Source organism: Mucor velutinosus (assembly GCF_035048745.1).
Source record: "Mucor velutinosus strain NIH1002 chromosome Unknown tig00000041, whole genome shotgun sequence".
NCBI classification, from domain to species: Eukaryota; Fungi; Mucoromycota; class Mucoromycetes; order Mucorales; family Mucoraceae; genus Mucor; species Mucor velutinosus.
In genome coordinates, this window is record NW_027041905.1 from 3,257,877 (window position 1) to 3,279,893 (window position 22,017).

The 22,017-nt window shown below is 39.8% G+C and overlaps 10 protein-coding genes across 10 annotated transcripts; 4 read left to right on the forward strand and 6 right to left on the reverse strand.

Moving 5' to 3' along the window:
- Positions 1-78: 78 nt before the first annotated feature.
- On the forward strand, positions 79-735 carry PCL7_2 (cyclin-like protein interacting with PHO85; the record flags this gene model as incomplete). The annotated part of the gene is made up of 1 exon (XM_064820660.1): positions 79-735. The coding sequence occupies one exon, from the start codon at positions 79-81 to the stop codon at positions 733-735; it is 657 nt and encodes a 218-aa protein (XP_064684580.1).
- A 1,527-nt stretch (positions 736-2,262) lies between these two features.
- ATC70_001264 (MT-A70-domain-containing protein) lies at positions 2,263-3,554 on the reverse strand (the record flags this gene model as incomplete). Its single annotated transcript, XM_064820661.1, has 4 exons — positions 2,263-2,495; positions 2,567-2,750; positions 2,829-2,951; positions 3,006-3,554. The coding sequence occupies 4 exons, from the start codon at positions 3,552-3,554 to the stop codon at positions 2,263-2,265; spliced, it is 1,089 nt and encodes a 362-aa protein (XP_064684581.1).
- An 877-nt stretch (positions 3,555-4,431) lies between these two features.
- Positions 4,432-5,631, forward strand: ATC70_001265 (uncharacterized protein; the record flags this gene model as incomplete). Its single annotated transcript, XM_064820662.1, has 3 exons — positions 4,432-4,540; positions 4,622-5,234; positions 5,307-5,631. 3 exons carry the CDS (start codon positions 4,432-4,434, stop codon positions 5,629-5,631), a joined length of 1,047 nt encoding a protein of 348 aa, XP_064684582.1.
- A 665-nt stretch (positions 5,632-6,296) lies between these two features.
- ATC70_001266 (uncharacterized protein) lies at positions 6,297-6,919 on the forward strand (the record flags this gene model as incomplete). The annotated part of the gene is made up of 5 exons (XM_064820663.1): positions 6,297-6,315; positions 6,383-6,418; positions 6,475-6,540; positions 6,596-6,759; positions 6,821-6,919. 5 exons carry the CDS (start codon positions 6,297-6,299, stop codon positions 6,917-6,919), a joined length of 384 nt encoding a protein of 127 aa, XP_064684583.1.
- Positions 6,920-6,971: 52 nt separating this feature from the next.
- On the reverse strand, positions 6,972-8,434 carry ATC70_001267 (uncharacterized protein; the record flags this gene model as incomplete). The annotated part of the gene is made up of 5 exons (XM_064820664.1): positions 6,972-7,762; positions 7,826-7,888; positions 7,945-8,088; positions 8,155-8,225; positions 8,280-8,434. 5 exons carry the CDS (start codon positions 8,432-8,434, stop codon positions 6,972-6,974), a joined length of 1,224 nt encoding a protein of 407 aa, XP_064684584.1.
- Positions 8,435-8,837: 403 nt separating this feature from the next.
- Positions 8,838-10,289, reverse strand: ATC70_001268 (uncharacterized protein; the record flags this gene model as incomplete). The annotated part of the gene is made up of 7 exons (XM_064820665.1): positions 8,838-8,994; positions 9,061-9,341; positions 9,421-9,618; positions 9,687-9,836; positions 9,902-9,967; positions 10,023-10,049; positions 10,107-10,289. 7 exons carry the CDS (start codon positions 10,287-10,289, stop codon positions 8,838-8,840), a joined length of 1,062 nt encoding a protein of 353 aa, XP_064684585.1.
- Positions 10,290-11,292: 1,003 nt separating this feature from the next.
- On the reverse strand, positions 11,293-11,817 carry ATC70_001269 (uncharacterized protein; the record flags this gene model as incomplete). The annotated part of the gene is made up of 1 exon (XM_064820666.1): positions 11,293-11,817. One exon carries the CDS (start codon positions 11,815-11,817, stop codon positions 11,293-11,295), a length of 525 nt encoding a protein of 174 aa, XP_064684586.1.
- A 2,149-nt stretch (positions 11,818-13,966) lies between these two features.
- On the reverse strand, positions 13,967-15,916 carry ECM4 (S-glutathionyl-(chloro)hydroquinone reductase; the record flags this gene model as incomplete). Its single annotated transcript, XM_064820667.1, has 2 exons — positions 13,967-15,669; positions 15,724-15,916. 2 exons carry the CDS (start codon positions 15,914-15,916, stop codon positions 13,967-13,969), a joined length of 1,896 nt encoding a protein of 631 aa, XP_064684587.1.
- A 907-nt stretch (positions 15,917-16,823) lies between these two features.
- Positions 16,824-17,268, reverse strand: TVP18_1 (Golgi apparatus membrane protein tvp18; the record flags this gene model as incomplete). The annotated part of the gene is made up of 2 exons (XM_064820668.1): positions 16,824-16,929; positions 16,985-17,268. The coding sequence occupies 2 exons, from the start codon at positions 17,266-17,268 to the stop codon at positions 16,824-16,826; spliced, it is 390 nt and encodes a 129-aa protein (XP_064684588.1).
- A 3,729-nt stretch (positions 17,269-20,997) lies between these two features.
- ATC70_001272 (uncharacterized protein) lies at positions 20,998-21,964 on the forward strand (the record flags this gene model as incomplete). The annotated part of the gene is made up of 5 exons (XM_064820669.1): positions 20,998-21,130; positions 21,194-21,217; positions 21,279-21,311; positions 21,370-21,756; positions 21,831-21,964. 5 exons carry the CDS (start codon positions 20,998-21,000, stop codon positions 21,962-21,964), a joined length of 711 nt encoding a protein of 236 aa, XP_064684589.1.
- Between the last annotated feature and the right edge of the window lie 53 nt (positions 21,965-22,017).

A 22,017-nucleotide genomic window follows, 5' to 3' on the forward strand; every position in this document is an offset into this window, starting at 1 on the left:
GGCATCACAAAGGACATAAATTCCTATATATAATAAAAAATACATTGTAAATCATTCAACTACATCAAAGCTTCTAAAATGGAGACACACGCTTTTGTCAAAATCGCAAATCTGCCAGCGTATGAAAAGGTGCTTCTCAAAAGCTCCACCATCAATGAAGCAAGCACAAAATTAGGCATCGCAATAGGCACCACCATCAAAATGGAGGCTGTTACAATCAATACAATCAGTATGAGCAGAGAATGGTGTAAAAGGAAAAGCAATTCAATGGAAACATTGTACAAGATTGGCCCTGATCATGAGCCCAGATCTGTCTATGCGGTCTATCAACTAAGCTATCCATTGCTCTCGAGCAATTCCACATATTCTACCCGCACACAATGTAAAGAAATCATCAGATATGTAGCTTATAGAAAGCCCTTTGGCAAGCACACCGCCTTCGCCGCAACTGCATTTGTGTTCTACGCCTGTGCTTCGAAAGAGGAGGACGGCATGCAACGCCCAAAACAGTTTTTGGTCACAGAACCACGTGTGGAACTCGATCATTTGCAATGTGATCTGAACTCATGGCAATGCTTACACGCTGAAAGCACACGCACTAGCAACAAGACAGCTTACGTTCAATTCGATACGACACAGCAGCAACTGCATCCCTACAATCATGGCACCATCTACAGTTGCGCTTACTTGAACGCCCCCAAACGAAGATTATGCAATCAATGCCGGCATGAATGAAGTTTCCAGCAATTAAAAGACACGGTCGCTTGCTCCATCAAGGTACCAAAAGAAGGGAGCAGTTTAAGCAAGCGTATCAAGGTATTGGAATCAACGCATATGACATGTGGTCTATGGCAGCTTTACTTTCCCTCTGAACACAAAACCCATCTAAATGAAGCAAACAAGGCTTCACAGGCAATGCAATTTAAAGTAAAACACGTTTTATTCATACTACTCTGTGCTTTGATCTATCATATATACTTGGCCAAATAAACCATTTGCTGGCCCTAAAAGAACAAGACCCATTTTTTTTTCCATCTTGTCGGCTCTTTGCTGTATTCTTCGTACTAGCCGATCAATCTTGCTACGCTCGATGGCGGCATCGCCTTGCGGGCTCTTGACAGAGATATCCCAAATCAGAGATAATAAAAACCTTGTATATCAAGTAGATTTTAAACAATCAATTAATAGTAGAGACAAAAAAAGGCTATATCAGAGTCTGGAGGGGGAGGTATCTATTCGCTGATGTTGCTCCTGAGATGGTAACATAAAGCCGACTGTAAGTAAATACAGGACTTGTTGCGTAAGATCTATAGCGACTGTTGTAAAATATTATCATTGCAAAAGACGCCTTTATAGGGAAACCCCCACCCCCCCCCAGGAAAAAAAGATTTAGACCAAGTAATTGTCCTTTCAATTTCATGATCCCCATTTAAACATTGTCATCATCATTATCATCATCCAAAAGGCATTTGGGTCAGCCAGCAGCAATCCGCCACTAAAACTGACTCAAACTCAGTTTATTCTTTCTGTTCAAGATTGGACAAATTCTGTTTTTTTTCGACTTCTTTCTTCTATTTTGTGATATTCGACTATATGAACTGTGGGTATCACCCAATGCTTCCTAATGCATTCTTGGAGTGCTTTTCAAGGCGCTTCCAATGGTACAAAGTAAAATATATGTTTTGAATGAATGTATTGAGCAATTCCAAAAAAGATGAAATGAGGTTTTTGGCCTAAATGTCGAAATTTTGCATATGAAGACCTCATAAAAGTGGTTTCAGAGGTTGCTTTGGATCGAGAGAAACATTTTGATTCAATGTATACCATAGTAAAAATGTTCATTTTCAAGATGAAAAATGCGATCGTTTGATTTTCGATAAAAACCATGAGGGGTCCCTCATGCTTTTTGGTCGATTTTTGGCCATGTTTTTAGGGTCTTCAAAAAGTTGAGCAAAGGTGTCAGAAAATTACTGCTACTCGAGTACAATTGTTTGGTGTTATTCCGGAGGTTCAGAAAGGTCTACATGTCAAGATATGAAGGCTTGAAAGCTGTCCAATTTGGTTATGTTTTGCATGTAATTAGATATAACAACAGTGCCTAAATGTAATTTAACTGAATGTGTACCTCTTGATGTGTGCAGCTTTCCAGGCATTCTATCAATTCGAGCTCAAGCAAAATTCGTCAAATAGAGGAACAAACACGATACAAGATATACTCATGGTATGGACCAGCTGCGATAAATATCTCCTTTATTTTATCTTTTAAATATTGCTCAAATAATCCAGGACCTCCAATGTATCCAGATGAACATGACTGTAGCTGGGAGGTGTCCACATCAGCTTTGTAGGGTCGATGCGCAATTTTATCTTTGATTCGATCTCTTCTAATTGTCGCTCAATGTCTTGTTGATTGATATGTAATTCGTACTGACCATCGCTCAATCTTAATAGGCTGTTTCTCTGTAAAGCAGCAACGATATCGTCAGGAGTCATCCCTGTTTTCGTTGAAATATCTACGAATCATCAGCTACCTGTTTATAGTAACTCACAACAGCGAATTGCTTACCATCTATGCTTTGGCATTGCTCATGTTCTTCAAACGTAAGGTGCTTTAAAACAGTGTAATCCCAGTAGCGTTGATATCCTAGCGAGCCTAAAGCTGACAATGGTTTCTCAGGCGTGCCGACTTTGCTCTCACGTTTTGTCAACAGGTAACTGAAATCAATCAAATATTGCCCATAACCTTTTCGCTGATGTGTTGGTAGTATTAGAATGCAAGACACATTGTAGTTCATTACAGATCGCTTTTCTTTTGAAAAATAACCTACAAAATGACAGCCGTTTTGATCTGTCTCTGTCATGATGTAGAATAAAAAAGGCTCTACATCGTAGAATAGCGTCTTGTGATCAAGGAATAGCTTGGCTAATAGGCATAAATTCAAACAGTACATCTATGAATGACTAGTGAGTATCCTACTTGGAGCACATCGCATTGATCTACATACCTTATTTTTGTGGCCATCCACCTCAAATATGGATATATTCCCTTGCCTGTAAATTTCATTTCCAGGAGGACATTTTATGCAGCATTTGTCCTTGTGTCTTTTAGCCATAGCAACCGTTTTGATAGAAACAAAGCAAAACTCGCAAACAAAGAACTTGGATTGCGCATACACCTCTGCTGGATAAGGAGATGTAAACCAAGTGTCTATCAGATAGTTGCCAAATTGTATCTTGTGGCGACTTTCCTTCTTCTTCCTGTTTGATCTCAACGACTGAGAGACCGTCAGCTTCTTACAGGCAAACTCATATCGTAGCGAGTCAATAGGCTTTGGCTGTGTTTTGAGACATTGCGGCAATCGTCGCTTAGACACAGCTTTCTTTTTGATCTTTCGCATTGGCTTTTCGCGACATGTCTTTTCTACTGCGAATCGACACCAGCTTTTGAATGCCTGAATTGCACCTCTTTTGCTAGCTGCCCTTGCTGATTTCCTACCAACAATCTTCATCACAGGATGCTCAATGGCAATGGTGTGTCTCAGCCTTCTGGGCATGATGATTTGAATGAGAAAAAAGAAGAAAGAAATGCAAAATGGTAAATATGCAAGAGTAGACGACCTATCAGATATTTATTGTGCCACAAAAATGATATCACATGGATTAAATCACTCTATTTGCATCCGACATACATATACACACACACACACACACTTTGAATAACTAGGAAATAGATGGGTATATTAAACAATTTTATACAGAAAAATTTAGTTCCATAGATATTACAGAACAGAGAAAATCTGATTATCTCCGGATGTGAGGATTTGCTATTTTGTGTCATTAGAAGCAGAGCTATGAAGGCACGTTTTTTGAGTATTTTTTCGACCTCTCCATGTTCTCCGCTGAATGGTTCTAACTGCTTTTTCCCTTAGCAAGTATTTGATTGAAAAATAGAATGTTTAGATGCAATTAGATCAAGCCAGACGAACAGCGTTTGCCAGTGGTAGACACTCATAGCCTCTTTTCTTCTACAAAGCGTCATCTATAGCATTGATTTAGAGGCATCTCTCATTGCCGTGATCGAAGATCTCATACTAGCAAATACATGAAATGAAAAGAAATTCGGTCTTTAGATTGGTGTCGTTTTTGTACCTGGTACCACTCAGGATATTGATATAAAAAGCTTTTCTCTTTAGGGATCTCGGGTTTCAATAAAAAGCTTTTCACTCTTTCTCTCTCTCTCTCTCTCTCTCTCCTCTTTTTTTTTAGATATTCATTCATCATAAGGTTCCTCTCTTTCCTTGACATTGTATCGATTTCATCTTCACCTCGTTGATTCAATACAGCCATTCCTTTAAACTCAACAACCCACCTAAAGAGAGAACTCGAGAGAATTACATCATATACAAACAGTAAACAAACACACTTCAAACGATGCAGCACCAAGACGATATTTCAGAGAGAATAGCAGCAGCTCGTCGAGATGCAGATCTATTAAAAGAAAGAATCAAGCAAAGAAAAGAAGCATTAGCTGACACAACATGTAAGCCCTGAATTTATAGGATGACTACTCCTTCCTTTACCCCACACAGACACTGAAACAAGATCCTCTTATTTTGTATAGTGAGAAAAATGGCTCAGGATGTCGAGCCACTGCCTCGAGTTGTCATGAAAGTGCGTAGAAATCTCAGAGGCCATTTAGCCAAAATTTATGCCATGCATTGGGCAAACGACAGCCAGCATCTGGTATCTGCTTCTCAGGACGGTAAATTGATTGTATGGAATGCCTACACCACCAACAAATTGCACGCCATCCCGCTTCGTTCTGCTTGGGTCATGACAGCTGCCTACGCCCCCTCCGGCAATTTTGTTGCTTGTGGTGGTCTGGATAACATTTGCTCCATCTACAACCTCACTTCTCGTGATGGCCCTGTTCGACCTGCCCGAGAGTTATCTGCTCATGTTGGCTATTTGAGTTGTTGTCGATTTTTGGATGATCGTCGAATCTTGACAAGTTCTGGTGATATGACTTGCTTCCTTTGGGATATTGATGCAGGCGTCAAGACTCATGAATTCGCTGATCATATGGGCGATGTGATGAGTGTGTCCATCAATCCCAATGATCCCAACATGTTTGTCTCGGGTGCCTGTGACTCCACTGCTAAAATCTGGGACATAAGAACGAGATCTTGCGTGCAGACATTCACTGGACACGAAAGCGATATCAATTCTGTGCAGTAAGTTTCTTTTTTCAACTTGATAGGGCTCTCAATGGATACAAGAACACATAGGCTAAATTGTTAAATTAGATTCTTCCCAAGTGGTACAGCTATTGGCACTGGTTCAGACGATGCTAGTTGTCGCTTATTTGATCTTCGAGCTGATCGTGAATTGAACAACTATACTGATGCAGACATTTTATATGGTATCACATCAATTGCCTTTTCTGCTTCAGGCAGATTATTGTTTGCAGGCTATGATGATTTCAGTAGTCATGTATGGGATACTCTCAAGGGCGAACGTGTTGGTATTTTGACAGGTCATGAAAATAGAGTGTCATGTCTTGGTGTATCAAATGATGGCATGGCTCTATGTACCGGTAGTTGGGATAGTTATCTCAAGATTTGGGCATAATTACTCCTCAGGCACTTTCTTAATATCTCTATTTTATATATACCTTTTACACTATTTTCTTTTTCAATCTTCTACATCTTCTATGAGTGCAATCTCTGTAGGGGGTTTGACATCTAGTCTATAGAGATCATTCGCCGTCTTTCTACTTCTTCTCCATCTCGCTCTCTCTCACTCTCTCTCTCACTGTCTCATTCACTCTCTCTCTCTCTCATTCAGTACCGCCCCTCACTTATCTTTCTCCTAGCTCATTCTCTCTACCTTTGTACCTGGATCCTACCAAATTTTGAAATAAAACCTATATGTAATTTATTCCGCTAACTATTGCTTGCAAGATGTGATATTGGTTTAGTAATATCTTATCCATTTTTCATAGAAATTGAGTCTTGCTAGGGTATTTTCCCAGCTGAGGTTGAGCCCTTCATACTAAATTCATGCTCTCGCTGTCTCCTACTACACTTCAATGTGTCAAATCAAGCTTCAGTGCTCTGTATCGCAAGTACACCCGACTGAAAGAGAAATACACGCTACTAAAATATGCCTCCTTGAGCCAATCATATCAAATCATCTCCATAGACTCATTTGTATACATCAAAATAGTGGTATAAAAACCTTAACTTTCAATTCAATTCTTTTGTTTCTTTATCTCTTTTCTGAATATCTAAAAAATGTCTTTGGCCCGTGTTCGTAAGTAAAGCCAGCAAAAAATTAACTAAAAAAAATGGCCCCTGAACGCTAAAACGTCAAATTGCAGACACTGATTCTGCTCCTGCCGCTGTTGGCCCTTATGGTAAGTTGATAGAATGACACAACCGCGTTTCTATACTGACATTCTATATTGATTAGCTCAAGCTATCAAGGCTAACGGTTTCGTCTACACCTCTGGTCAAGTTGCTTTGAACCCTGCCACTGGTAAATTGATGGTTATGTGATTTGGTAATGGGCGTGTGTTAATATCGGCCTGTAGGTAAGGTCGTCGAGGGTGATGTTAAGGAACAAACCAAGCAAGTTTTCCTCAACTTGACTGAGGTTCTCAAGGCTGCTGGTTCTAGCCTTGAAAAGGTTGTCAAGACCACTGTTTTCCTCAAAGATATGAATGATTTCGCTGCCATGAACGAGGTCTATGCTTCTGTAAGTGTTCAAAAACAACACCTGTTAAATATACCTAGATACTAACACTATACTGCTATAGTTCTTCCCCTCTCATCAACCTGCTCGTTCTGCTGTCCAAGTTGCTCGTCTTCCTTTGGATGTTGCTGTCGAAATTGAATGTGTCGCTTTGACTGATTGACTTGGACACCATAAATTGTAAAGATCAAAAACATTAAAACAGCATTACTTTATTACATGATATTACATTTGTCTCGTTTTTTGCCTTGGATTTCATCCAGTTGTTCTATTCTTTTCTGAGCATCTTTACCGATAGAACCTCCTTGAGAGGCAGCTTTTTCTAGCCATGCGCGAGCCTCATCCAGATCACTTTTTACGCCTCTTCCTTCAGAATACATGCCGGCGAGGTTCACCTGAGCCAACTGAAAGCCTTGCACTGCTGCCATGCGAAAGAATTCGGCAGCGTTAAAGCTATTCGCCTCTACACCATGCCCCTTGAGGAATCTCAGTCCAACATTGTATTGCGCCTCGGCCATACCCTTGACAGCTGCCTTTTGAAAGTGTTTGAATGCCTTTTTCTGATCTGGTTCTCGTTCATCATTACCAAGACCAGAGGAGCAGTACACGCCGAGCATGAAATTGCATTGAGGGTTTCCAGATTGTGCGCCCTTTGTAAAGTACTCGATTGCCTTTTTATGATCTTGATGTACACCATAACCCAAGCGATACATACGACCTAATTCACTGTAGGCATTGTCTAATCCAGCTTGTCCTGCAAGCTCATATAGTTTGATAGCTGCTGATACTCTATCTGGCTGAGTGCGCATCAAGATAGCCGCCAGGTTCATTTGTGCGTAAGGATGTCCCTTTTGCGCTAGCTGTGACATGATACGAATGCCTTCGTCTTCGTTTTTGGGTGTGCCATTATATCCTCTGTATACCATGTTGGCATAACTGAATGCACCACGATCATCTCCCTCATCCATGGCATATTTGTACAGTTCCAGTGCTAATGGAGCACCGTCTAATACATAATTCTCAAAAGTCAATACTATATAGTTGTATGCTGTATGCACCTATCTCTTACATTTTGAACTTCTAAGTAAGATATTGCCGAATGCTGTAAGCTCAGTTGCCTTGTTATCCACCACTGTCAAATGAACATATTAATTCAAATCCTGTTTCTATTGGCATTGGATATTTTACGCTTGAGAATCTGCTCTGCGTCATGCTTTTCATTCTTGACCAGATCCAATACTGCAGATGCCAGTTCCTTTTGCTTTTCAATGGGCAATACCGTTTGTTTGTGCTCCAAAGAGAGCTTCAGCACATCATCGTCTGGTAACAGGTCTGCGTTTACAGAGATAAGATTACATCGTCCAGACTACGAATGTGTGTATGTGTATGTTTTCTTACCTTTCACAGTTGCTCTTCCAAGCAGCTCTTGAGCTGATATAGGCTCTTCTTCCTTGATCAGTTTCTTGTCTCTATCAATGCTGTATTAGCTCTTGTAATTCCTCTTTATACGGCTGTCTCCATACATTTTATCATTAAGAAATGGTTCAAAGATGCCTCCCATGGATGCTTCCAGTTTCTTGGGGCGGCTTGCATAGTACCTTTTAGGCATCGCCACAGTGTATCTCGTCTTGGGGACAATCACGGCCCCGAGACGTAAAAGAACTCTTTTATTTGACATAATGCAACAACAGTAAAAGACCCCTTCCACCCCCCTCTAACATACTCCAAATTTGTAGTGCACTTTGGAGTCTTAAAATTATTCGCCGAGCAAATAAAAGCAGGTGGTCATTGTGCAACGGGTCTCAATGTAAGGTATTGTCATGGCAACGAACAAGCATTGTAAGAGGAAGATTGACTCGAGCGACATTAAAATGCACGCAAAACCAAGAAACGATGCCGTCGTTTTGAAAAGAGCACCATATATTGAGATGACTCGTATTATACGTTGCGGTTCTTCAGGACCAAGAACATTCCATTTGTAGTGAGATCATGTATCTTTCAGCTCAAAAATCGACTGTTCAGACTCTACCATATTACTTTTTTTTTTTTTTTTCAAAAGAGGAGTGCAAAGCGAGCTTTATTTAAGAAATTTGACTAAGAGTATACGGAGGATACTTTGTTTGAGCAAATGTCATTAAACGTTTCACAGATTGAATCCATTTTCTGGAAGCTTCATCATTGAGTACATGTGCAACTTGCGAAGAAGAAATCTTTTCACGGGCAGAACGTTCGTGAATACTATCGGCAAAAAGAAATTAGTCATGATCACCATCAGCGGCTCCACCAAGCATCCTGAATATTTACCCAACCATAGTAACACCAATAGGCCAAGGTGCATTGCCAATGGATAATTGAAGATAGGCATCTTGAGCGTCTCTGTAAAGTCTCACTTGCATTCTCTGAGCAATCTCTGCAACACGAGCTAGCACATCTGGTTCCAATGTCTTCTTTTTCAGTTGACGCATCAAAGGTTTAATGTATTCTGCTGCTTGTTTTTGTAATACGGCTGCTCTTTTGCCTGGACCAGTTCTCTTTTCCTCCTCTGGACGTGCTGCCATATACTCCTCCCATTCTTCTAGTGTATGCTATTATGTGTGGAAAAAAAAAATACAGCCATAAATACCCAAGTCTTTTGTCATGAACATCCCATGTAGTATCACTTACAGCAAAGTAGGCGTAGATTTGAGAATAAAGTCTATCAATATCCTTCGAGATCAATTCCAATTGAATAGGCTCTACGGCAAGCGCTGGCTTTTTTACTTTCTTTTCTTCGCTGACACCACCCTTTTGCTTCAGTTCATCGAGACGCATGCTTGTTTCCATTTCTTCCAAAGTCTTCATAAACTCATTGCGGCCTTGCTCCTAATCATTGCATAGAGCTTAGATGCTGTATACCTCGGTTTCCTCAACCACTGCAAGAAAAAACTTACCCCTGCTTCTTCATTCATCAACTCTAATGCACGAAGACGAACCTTACATTGCTTATCTGTTTCCGCAAACAATCGAATAGGTTGGCCCATAGCTCTGAGACGACGCACACATTCCTCTCTTGAGATGTTGAATGCTTCAATGACTTGCTCCTATACATGATGTTTAATCGAACCATCCAGCAGTGCATCATTTACTTTATTCTAATTGAACCTACATTTTCTTCAGCATTGGATCCTTCCTCTGCCTTTGCACTCTGCTTTTCTGATTCCTTTCTCTTGGCCTGTAAATAGGTAATGAGTTGATTGCAATTATGCGCTAAATGAGCTCAACTATACCTCTTCTTCTGCTAAACGAGCTTTTTTCTGTTGTATGACAGTCAGCAATCAAGGCGTCAGAGAGCAGCACTATGTATAACTTACCTGTCTTTCTTTTTCCTCTCTCTCCTGCTCTTTACGTCTGTATTCCTCTTCACGAATTCGCTCCAATTCGGCTCTACTAACGTACTTTAACTTTTTGTCAGAGCCGCTTTCTTTACTAACAGCGTCTAAAACTTTACGTTTTTTAGACACTTCTTCTTGGATAATGCTATCGAGGAAGCTCATGTTTGATTAGATGTATGTGTGCGTATGGACAAAAGATTGCTTGGAAAGCAAAAGAAAAAATCAAGAAACTCAAAAGCCTCCCATTTGTTTGTCCAATCACACTACAAATCCAAGCAAGCGAATCAATCAAACTAAAAAGCTTGGCTCACTACTGTATGCTTATAAAATGTAACCAGCACATATATCAGCTGTTTAGTTAATACCTATGCGTATTTCTCTCTGTATCTCGGATTTGAGTGCTCCGTCGTGCAAACTACGTCAATAAATAAATGGATTTCTGGGGGGTTTCTTTTATGATGAACCACTGTATTGTGTATATTAAACTCATGAAGCCCTGGTCTAGACGGGTAAATAGACATGTACAGAATGGCACTCTACATGCTGCATTTTAGCATGATTTAGGATTGCGTTTACTATCATCAGCAATCGAATTGCAATATTCAAATGCTGTGCATTTTATGCCATGTATTGGATTGTCATAAACATACAGCAATGTCAAAAAACTGTTGTGGTACCATCGTTAGCTTAAGTGGCATGATATTGCCCATCTCCCTATATGATGAGTATATGAAATTGCTTGGCTTCATTGTCGTATGCCGCCGTATATCAAGGGGATTTTAATTAAAAAGCATCAAATCTTCGATGCATATATTTCATTTCTATTGATTGCTCATTACTCATCAATAAAAGATCATCTACAGTTTGGATGTTTAGTGGATGCCTGAGCAATAACGCCATCTAATGGCAATATCTCTATACATCTGCATTATTAATGTACCAACCATCCCGAGCATCTTGTTGTTTTATAGCGTAACAATAGTATGTGTTTATATTTTATTCTGTTGCATATATATATATATATGAAAAATTAGAGTGAATGTGTGTTTTTGATGTATATATAAGTAAGATATGATGATAAGATATAGAAATGAGTAGGAAATGTACAAATGAGTAGTGAATAGTAAGGGAAAGGAGAGGGTATATGGTGTGTGTATGTGATGTCTTAAATCATAGATCCATCAAGTTCATAGGTACCAACAATCTTTCGGTTGCTATCTCTAATGCGCACCATCCAGTTTCCATTTGGTAGCTTGATGTAAAAGTTTGAGTATCCTTTACCAGAATAGTCCATAGGGGGATTCACTGGGGAATCTGAGGGAGTCGTAATTGCAGTCTCCAGATCAACGGATGATACAGTGGAAGATCTGTGCTGGTAGGCGTCGTAGGTAGGCGATGTGTTAGATGTAGGTGTCTCGGGACCATCTTCATCTGTGGTCATGCTTGAGCTTGTCATGGCAGTGTTGGCTCTGGAAAGATGAGTCGATTCCTTGACTGTAGATGGGATCACCAATTTCAGTTCAGGCTTTTTTTGGCGTCCAAAGATACTGACTTTTCTGCCCATTAGGCTAGGTCTCTTTTGTAACAATGTAGAAAATGAGAGTCTACGCTGAGGCTTCTCTTGTGGTAGAGTCAAATGATGGTATGAAAATTGTTCATTGCCATAAAAATTGCTGTATAATTCTGTCATTTTTCGTTGCAAATGTAATGTAAAAAAAGATGAAGAGATGAAAGAAAAACAGGGAAATGCTGAATGAAATCAAGGCACTTTTTATAATGGGGAAAATCCAAGTTTTGGAAACGTCTCTGATAACGGCAAACTAAGAAATTTGTGTGTGTGTGTGTGTGTGGGGAGGGGGGGGGGGAGGATGCTGCGGAAAAAGGGCATTTCGATCGTTTCATCACTATGATCCTAATGAGCGACGCTAAGCCAAAACTATAATTGCTTAGTTGTCTATCACCCCAAAGGCGGGATCTCTTTCTGCGCGCATTGCTCGCATATCAATTTCTTAATTCATCACAGAATGTATATCATATAGATGAGTCAAATATCCGGTAGATCAAGGCCATGATTTCTATTTTCAGCAATACTCGTAATAGTTGCTTTCCATCTTTTACCTTATTTAGCTGCGGTCCGAGTGCCCGAATGAAAAATGTATACAAAGACATTGCAAATAAACAAGACAGCAGTAGAAGTAAAAGCCAAGCAGATTCTGACGAGATCCAGCACAGGGCCTTTGGTCATTTGCTCATGCTGATCAAACCTGCTTTATCTAATGTTTAGTGTGGGCGAAGAGCCCTTTTTTGAAGACATTTTGACATCATCTTCATACTCTCGCTTTATCTTTCACACACTCAGAATTACACACTTTATATGCATAGGACATTTAGAAACAAACAGATCAAATTTCATTGTATAATACAAACAAACAACTCATACCGTAATGAGTCTATTTTTCTAACGATTACGGAAACCTAAGCGCGCCTTTTCAGGATATTACATGTAGCACAGAATGAAAACAAGATGGAACGATGAGTAAGATGCCATATGCTACAGAACGCCCCGATTTGTGGCCAACTGGCTCAGCATATCACACAAGATGTTGGTATAAATGTAGAACATGCACATGGCCCTTTTTTTATCCATCATTGTAATGTGTGTTGTCAAATGTGATATGCCATCTCAAATCAAGCATTATTGTAGAAAAAAAAAAAAAAAAAAAGATGGATTGCTTGTAAACCAAAGATAATCAAAGAGCCAAGAAATACAAGACAAACAAAACGCTGCTCCCTTTTGTTTATCATATTTAGACTTTTAAAGAAATGTGGTGCTTGGCTAAGCTATATACCGTAGTGATATGGCGCAGCTGCGGCGAAAGCGGGAAAACTCACGGCTAAGGGTGGTGGTGGTTGTCCATCAAATGAAAAAGCTTTTGCAAGAAATGTTGCTCATTCCAGTTCGGTTTATTGGGTGGACCCTAATGTAGATTGGATAAGAAACTGATTGACATCGTGCCTTGAGAGGGCGAATGAACATGGACATGACTATTCAGTGCTGATTCCAGATGCCAATGAGCATTTGGTATTTGGATTGATGCTTCATGAGTGGCATGTATGGCCAACATTTGCTTGCCACTGCATCTGCAATTCTTTGGCAGCTCTGTCTCTATCTCCACAAACAATGGCAAATGCCTGTTTTCCATGATAACATTTGTCTATCGTCAGTAGCCTCCACAGAGGCTACATGGTGCTCATCTCTCACATGTGTAGAGCCTGCAGATGGGGCCATTTGCTTTTTTGAATTGATCCAACACGGCATACTATTGCCTCAAATACATGTCGCTACAAATGAGGCACTTTTGATTCGACTTTAACGGTTGGACGTGCATGATGGATACGGTACTTGTAGCTTAGCCATTCTTCTTGAAGTGGTATTAATGCAAGTCAACTGATATACAGACGACGGAACGCAACTTTTTCGCTCACCATGCACGGCCTAAACCAGTTTTGTAGGAGAAAATCAACAGAGACACCCGGAATAAATGTTTCCACATTGACACATGCAAAAGGATCGACATTCTGAGGCAAGTCGGCTCTCTACCATCGTGTGGTTTGAACTCTAAATGTCCATGTTATTACATGTAATCTCATTGTTTCCTAGGATATTAGACGCGTATCTTTTTATTGTTACATAATAAGAGAAAAAACAATAGGAATTAAGTACATTTGGCGCGGAAAGCAGCTATTTTTCAATGGGTAGAGGGTTCGGATGGTTGAGAGAGCATTTGATATTTAGAATGATGATGGTAAGGATGAGAGTAGGTGGAGGGTGAGAGTATTTACATCGCTATACGAACAGATTTCTTTTTCTTTTCGGTGGGAGGGGGAGTATATGTACTGCAGGAGCATTCGACGGGTTCATGCTTGCTGCTAACGTGAGTGTTGCTGGTATCATTGTCCAATTGACAGACACATAATTCACGGTCTTTGGTAATCAGTAAATCGTCTATTGAGTGATGGTTTAACTCCATATCATTATCAGATCCATCTTCAGCTTCCAGATCTTGCTCCGACACTGGAGATTCAACAAAACTGAACCCTTCATCATCGTCGTCGACGTCGTCTTCAAAGATTTCATCATCGTCACACTCCATGTCTTGATCAGAGTCCTCATCACCAGAGTCCTCCTCTTCAGAGTCGTCTTCATCTTGCACCCAATCGACAAATTTGGTGGTAATCTTGCGAATCTTGTTTGAAATATCGTTTTTAAACGGGTGCTGCCACCATGCTATCACTGCTTCATCGTCCACCACATGGTACTTGTAGAGCATGAGAATGAGGCGATCAAAATGATCGACAATGGCTGTCCCAAAGGCAACATGGTCAAGTTCAGTTTCAATGTGGTTTAAAAGCTGGATCTGGCTTTCATCGTCTGTTGTATAATACTGCAGGATGGATTCCCAGAACTCGACAATTCCAGCTTGAATCTTGGTGGTAAACACCTTGGTGGCAGTGGTAGGTTGAGCAGCTGATTTATCCACAAACTTGACCAACAAAGAGCACATCCATTGGACAAACGAATGAGCCAAAACGGAGGCGATGGTATCTGATGAGGGTTCATGCTTGAGAATCAAGTCATCAAATTCCAGTCGAACACGCGCACTGGATAACTTGGATAGAATGGCCTGGTGTATGTAAGATGCAGCTACTTGGTCAAATGTGAGTTGCTCTTCTTGCTCATCTTCGTCATCGTCGTCATCGTCATCGTCATGAGCAAAGTGGTTTGTTGTTTCATCATCTCCATCCATGAAACGCTTGTGAAAATAATCATTGACTTCCTGATCATCTTGTGTCTTAAGTTCATCCATTTTGACATTGATTTCGGGCAAGGCGCTTTCATGCGCTACAGGTTGGCAGGACATGTTGTCGTTTTCATCTTCTTCAAATTCGTAGCAGCCCCAAATGTTTGAGTTTTTGCGTTTAAAGTAGGCTGCATCGTGCAAGGTCAAGCCGCCATTACCATTGGCATTGCTGGCATTGGTGCTACTGGTGCTACTTGAAGAGGCAGAAGCAGCAGAGGCAGCGGCAGCGGCAGACTCCAAAGAGAGCTTCAAATCTTCAATCTGCTGCTTCAGATGTGTGATTTCATCATCTCGGTCCATCAAATCGATTTCCAGTTGAGTGTTTTTATCCAGGTATTCATCATAGAATCGTTTATGGGATGCATCGGTGTCTTGGCGAGAAAGGGTGATATCGCGCAGATCGTTCTTGAGCACAGAGACGCTAGTACGTAAGGATGAGTTTTCTCCTCGCAATCGACGAATTTCACGCAACAGCATATGATACGATCTCTTTTTGGTGGAATGACGTTTGGGTTCAGGAGAGTCTGAACGAGAGGAGCATGTGGATTCGCCCAATGTAGAGCAGCTGGAAGCATCTTCGGCTTTTTTCTTGTGTTTGTAGCTCTCCCATGGTGATTCGTTTCTCTGATATCCGTTCAATTGAAGTAGTTTGCCGTTCAGGTGTGATTGAGAGCCTGTATCTATAATACAGTATTAGCACCAAATGCCTACCAAATACAACAGCAGATGCTTACATGGCATGCAATTCCCAGCCGACATTCTGTAGACAGCAGCAGCAATGCAGACAGGCACTTTCCTAAGCGGCGCTAAGCTTTTATCGTTCAGGTAATAATCCATTTCAGATGTGTCTAATAAATCAATGATGTTTTGTTGAATAGTGTTGTATTCGTCGTTGGGACAGGTTTGCACTTTGTTGAAAGAATTCATCTTTCTGTTTCTCTTGTGTAGAATAATTAAATCGATAATGTTTTGTATGTCAGGAGTTAGTAGATGAAAATAAGGATGGATTTAAAAATCATGCTATGATGTGTATGTGTGTGATGTAAGAAGTATGGTTGTTGTTGTATGACAAATCACTTGAGTGAGAAAGCAAGAGGAGAAAGAAGAGGAAAAAAGAAATCAAACATTCGGGATTTATTAAATAACTCGCCTTCCATATGTTCAGCGATTTGTTTCAAAAAAAGAAAGTGAGTGAGTCATCCTACTTGTTTTGGGTGGCTTTCAGTCTGCCTGGCGTTTGTCATGTATATATGCGCGGTATAATTATTTGTCTCAGCTTGGGTGAATGGAACACACACACATACACACACACACACACTACACCCCTCGTCCGATCCCCTTTCCTCTATGCCATCCCCTGGCATATGTGAGGCTCCTTTCTTATTTTATCAAGCCAAAAAAGCATGGCATTGAGAGCGTAGTAATATCACAAGATGTTAACAGACACTCAACGGAACAAGTTATTTTTCTTTAAACTAATCCCTATTTAGACGATGATGGTAACATATCCATTTATAAAAGGCATCTGCAATCCTCCTCCTCCCCACACCCCCCCCCCCCACACTATACAAATGAACAAATGAAATCATGACATCGTAACTGGAAAAAGCGAGTTTTGTCTTCTTTATGAATAAGCAAGATCAACAACAATGAGGATCAAATTATTCTTCATTCTACAGCGCATGAGCCATATGATGCATGTAAATAGCATTCAACAATGGTAACATTTTTAGTAACAGAAAAAGCGAGTAATCATGACGGCACATGCATAATACAATTACAAAAGAGCATACGAACAGACCACCCTTTGCTCTGATTTCGTACACAGAAATCATCATTCGTCTTCTTGACTGATCCAGTGCTTTCTAGCAATCGTAGTTACATCCAATGACGATTGCATGTCGTTAAAGTCCTTTACTGCTGCCAAGATGCTCAATTTTCTATGTTCAATCTTACATTGGCAAAGTATACAAGCATGTCACGTATGTCACTTACTTGTCCAAGAGTCGATCCAAGGTTTTGCTAGTCTTTTCGATGGAGTTTTTTGTATTTTTAGACAGTGAGTCTACCTGGGTAAATAGTTTTGCAGTCTTCAATGTATCGTCGTGTACTTGGGATGTCTTGAAGAGAGCCTTTATCACATACTCCCAATCATCAAATGACTTGCTTGTCTTGAGATGGCATTCCTCTTTGGAAGCAAAGAATGGCTGTTGATCTTCATGGATAGAACTGGCTCGAGAGCTGCTTACGCCTGTGGATAGCCATCGATTATTCTGCATTTCTTTTACAAACGGCGGACAAAAACAAGTTGCGTAAATATAAACTCTTTGTGTCGTAAAAGACACCACAGAAAAAAAAAAAAAAAATCTCACGCCTCATTGGTAACCATTTGTACTTCACCCATGCATTAACAAAAATCGCATGCTACTCGAACATTTTCAATCATACACACATGCATAACTGATATGGTGGCATGATGGCAATCTATCGCAATATGACTTGCGATTTCATTGACTTTTTGTATATATCATTTATTGATGGTGTCTATTCTGAATTCAAATGAACCTTAAATTAGTCGTACTAAAATAATACTCAGGGCAGTCTAAACAGCAACGATCTCTTGCGTATCTGTGATTGCATTAAAATCAAGATTCAACGATTCAGGAATACTAAATCGAGAATAGACCATGGCTTAAAGATTTAAACTATTCTGCTGGCCTGAACGATAGCACTCGGGATCAACAAAGAAATACCCAAATGAGATAGATTTGAATCTCTTCCCCAAAATTATCAGCTTACCGTTGATGGACTCCTTTCTCATCAGATTGAAGACAGAATATCATTAAACTGTCATTGAGCAAACTGCAACCTTGATTTGCCTATTAAAATGACGCTCATCGTGGAGTTCCCTGAAAGTTTAATCTGTCGATGCTTGTTCCACTGACGCCATGTACGAGGCTTCGATGAGCCTTTCATGGCCATTCTTAGGACTAGTATATGCTGTCCTGCGTATAACTACCTGTAATCACTTTTTTGAGCAGTTGCTAGTGCATCAAAACAAGCAGCTTCCATGTCTTTAGTCTCGTAAAGAGTTCCACTAGGTTAGGTATCAGTGTTTGTCTGTGAAATACATCGAGGCAACCTTTTGCTGCTCAAAAGCTGTCTAAATCACAGCCTATAATACGCGCCAATATCTCGACTTACAGGCTGATTCTGACTCTCAGAATGATATCAAACGAGTGCTGTCGCTTCCAAGATACTTCTTGACACTTTATCTCAAATTTTTAGGATTATGAACAAATTAGTTCTTGTGAGGGGTAGTAAGGCAAAATCATTAAAAATCAATTAATTGCAATTTTTTTTTTACCTGCAAAACGACATATTTTAACTATAACGTGTAATAATTCAAATAAAAGGTATTTAAGCAGTGCATCGCATGATAGAATAAATTCTGATGTTTATTAAGACAAATTTAGAGTTTTCGACTAAAAACGTAAATTTAAAAATTATTAAATCCTCGAAAACTTTCAGTTGAAAAAAAATTCATAAAAATACTACCGTTAAATAGGCCGTCTAAAATAGCATGAACAATTATTATAATACTAAATCGACTATCTATTGCTATTCTTGAGAAATCGTCAAAAGAATACATTTTTTTGCTCCAAATCCATTCAGATTCAACAAGGAGGTTATGGCACGCTACGAAATCAACGCCGACCGCACGCTTGGCTGCATAACATTCCCAAACTGTCATTAAACCAATTTGAGATCCACCGAGATCCGCGAGCTCTATAGGCTGGACACCAACGTAATGCATACCTGTACCTTTACACTGATCAAATGAACACTTTTCAATAGTAGCCACGGCTTTTAGTCGTTAGCAATTTTGTACAGAGTAAATACGCTCGTCGAATGGTACCACTCTTGATAGTCATTGGAGAGTTTGTATTATTCATGCAAGCCTGTTTATCTCCAAATATTTTCGAGGATTGTCAAAAGACAGCCTGTACTGAACCTGTGCCAATCTACTTGTACCAGTACTTATTGCGTAGATCTAAGAATTACCTATCGCTTGAGGTCTTACTCAAATCTGTAGCATCAATTCTCATGGATCCACAGTGGTCAGTAGGTCAGCCTTAGCCAAATTGTTCAAAAATCGATCGCTCAAATTAGCCTTTACTATAGTGTCGTATAACATTTTCCTGTGCACGCCAGCATTACTCAATGCGCGCCCTAGACTTATTTTATAGACTTGAGCGTCATATAAATGATGCATCTGTGCTGTTATTAAACAAAACCGTGTCTTTGTCACTGTAAACTTCAGATTTGGGGGGGGGGGCTGAAAACTCCATTTTTGAAAGAATGCATCACAGTAGGTATCCTAACAAGGTCTCATTTTGTAGAACAAACACATGAAAAAAACATTTAACTAATAGAAAAGAAGCCTGGTTAAATTGGTGGTAGTTGTAAAGATACTACTACTAGTGTCGAAACGTCGAAACGTCGAAACGTCGAAACACTGCTGGTTATTTGTATTGGTTATTACTTTACACTTTACTCGTCGCTTAATCATTTGACGACCAATGCAGCGACTAAAAAATCCGTTTATATCCTTAGCAACCAACCCCCTCAAAATGGGCATATACCATAATCGTTTCGTTTTGTTTTGTTTTGTTTTGTTTTGTTTTGAAATCTCTAGCATCAACATGGGGCCGGCCTGAAAAAGCAATCTCCATCCTCCTTTTGCTTACATGCTGCGCAGCACTGCTTCAAACCTTTACCAAATCACTCCAAAGCAAAATATCACCAAGCCTTCTTCACAATAACCTTTTCCAACACCTACTACTTCATTGATCTATCCATCACTCGTAATCACTTGTAATAATAAACTGCTTTCAATAGCTTTTATACATAGTTCGTTGCTCAAAATGCCTCTATTTTGAATCTCAAAATCCATTTTCAAAATCGAGTTTCAAAGAGAATTAAAAGAGAAAAAAAGAGAAAAGGGGGAGAAATAGAGAAAAATATTGCGTGAGATGCTTCCAAGGTATACCCCTCTGTGTTGGAGGGGAAGAGTCAGTCATGTTAGGCGAATTTTGTTTTAGATACATGAGCTGATCTTATAGACTTCTATCCAAAAAAGCCACAATGGCTACTGTATATGAATGATCTGCCAAATTCAAGTTTATTCATAATACATGTATTGTCTTCTTGTATATCGCAGATAGCTTTTTGTCTAAAACAAGTGCAAATCATAAGGTTGTCTAATGAGATCCCACTACTCGTCATCTTATTCAGCGCAGAGAGACCACCCAAGCTCCTTTTAACAATATAGTGCGACAGTCCAAGCCTTGCTAATATTCTTAACAGTGTCAGCAATGAAAGATGCTTCAGAGATATACTTTTGAACAAATTTGAGAGCAGAAGCAGGATATCCAGTCTTCCCATTACACTTGACTCTGATAAGCGAAATAGGCTATTACAAAGGTTGTTTTTTTTTTCTCCAGTGCATAGGAGAAAATCCATCTGGGGCTATTATATATATGCAAAAACACATTCTTATCGCTTTTTTAATGGCTCAAACTCGAAGCTATATAACTTTTGGTAACGAAAATCATATTATAGCCATGTTCAGTATGCTTGCCTGATCTAGGATCCGGTTAGGTGCCTGACGAAATCTTGGGATACTTTGGATAGATTGAGCTGGCAAGAGTGTGCTACAGAATATCAAATATGGTCAACATGTTGAAGGGACTTGTGTAATACGCTCTTGCGCTGCGTGATCATCAGGCTTTATCTTTTGTGAGAGATTAAGGATATATCTACTACACATATCTCGAGAGCGTTAATACATCGCTCTATCTTTTTGCATATTCCAGAGGATCATGTGATGTGGCATCATACGTATATTGTGTGGACAGCCGCCATTTTCTCCCTCTCTCTCTCTCTTTCATTCTCTGATCATTTCTCTTTTATATTTCCTAGCAACGCATACAATCTTTCGTAAAATGGATTCAGAATGTCACTCCATGGTCATGGAGTATCTCATGCATAACTGCTTCAAGAACACAGCAAGAGCATTGTTGAAAGAGACAAAAAGACTTGAACAGTGCAGCAAATCTAGTAGTAGACCAAGCAAAAGTAAGGGAATATTTCTCCATATGTCCACAAACGACGGAAATATTAAACCATTTTTCACATTAGTCGCCTTTCAGCATCAAGAAGATGGTACATCAGAGGAGCACATTTGTAGTTAAAATCCACACAATATTCATCCATTTCCTTTTAGAAAATCAATGGACACTATTAGATGCAAGAAAGAGTAGGTTGCAAAACAAAATAATCCGCCTCTTGGTATGTTTAATCATTCAAACATATAGGTTTAATTGATGCCATTGAACAAGGAGACATTGTGTTGGCATTTGATTTAATAAAGAGGCATTTTCCTGTTCTAGCAGTTCAAGACTTGATCCCAAATGGCATACCACCGCCCAACAACAGAGCAGAAACCGCTGAACTACAGGATATACTGTTTCAATTGAAATGTCAACGATTTATTGAAATTATCCGAACTTCTTCCTCCACAATTGATGCTATCCGCTATGCACAAACTCATCTGAAGCCCACCAATAGCAGATCCAAAGAGCAAGTCAAGGAAGTAACTGCACTCATTGCGTACGCAGATCCACGTCAATCACAATCCAGTCATTTACTTGGACAGCAAAGAAGAGAAGAATTGGCTAGTCGAGTTAATCAGATCTTGTTAGGTAACGGCTGTGATTCCCCTTTTTTTAAAAAAAAGAACAACACTGAAATCCTGATCCTGATCTCTCCTTCCTAGCTCAATGCCATCTGCCAGTACAAACTTCCATCGAAAAGATTACCAGACAGTATTCTCTAGTCGAAGAAGAGTTACAAAAGAGCAACACAGCTCCATCTCCGGTACGTACTCACAGAGAGAAAGTAGCCATATAAACCACCAGTACCATCATCACCATTACTACATATCCTTCCACATCATGTAAATA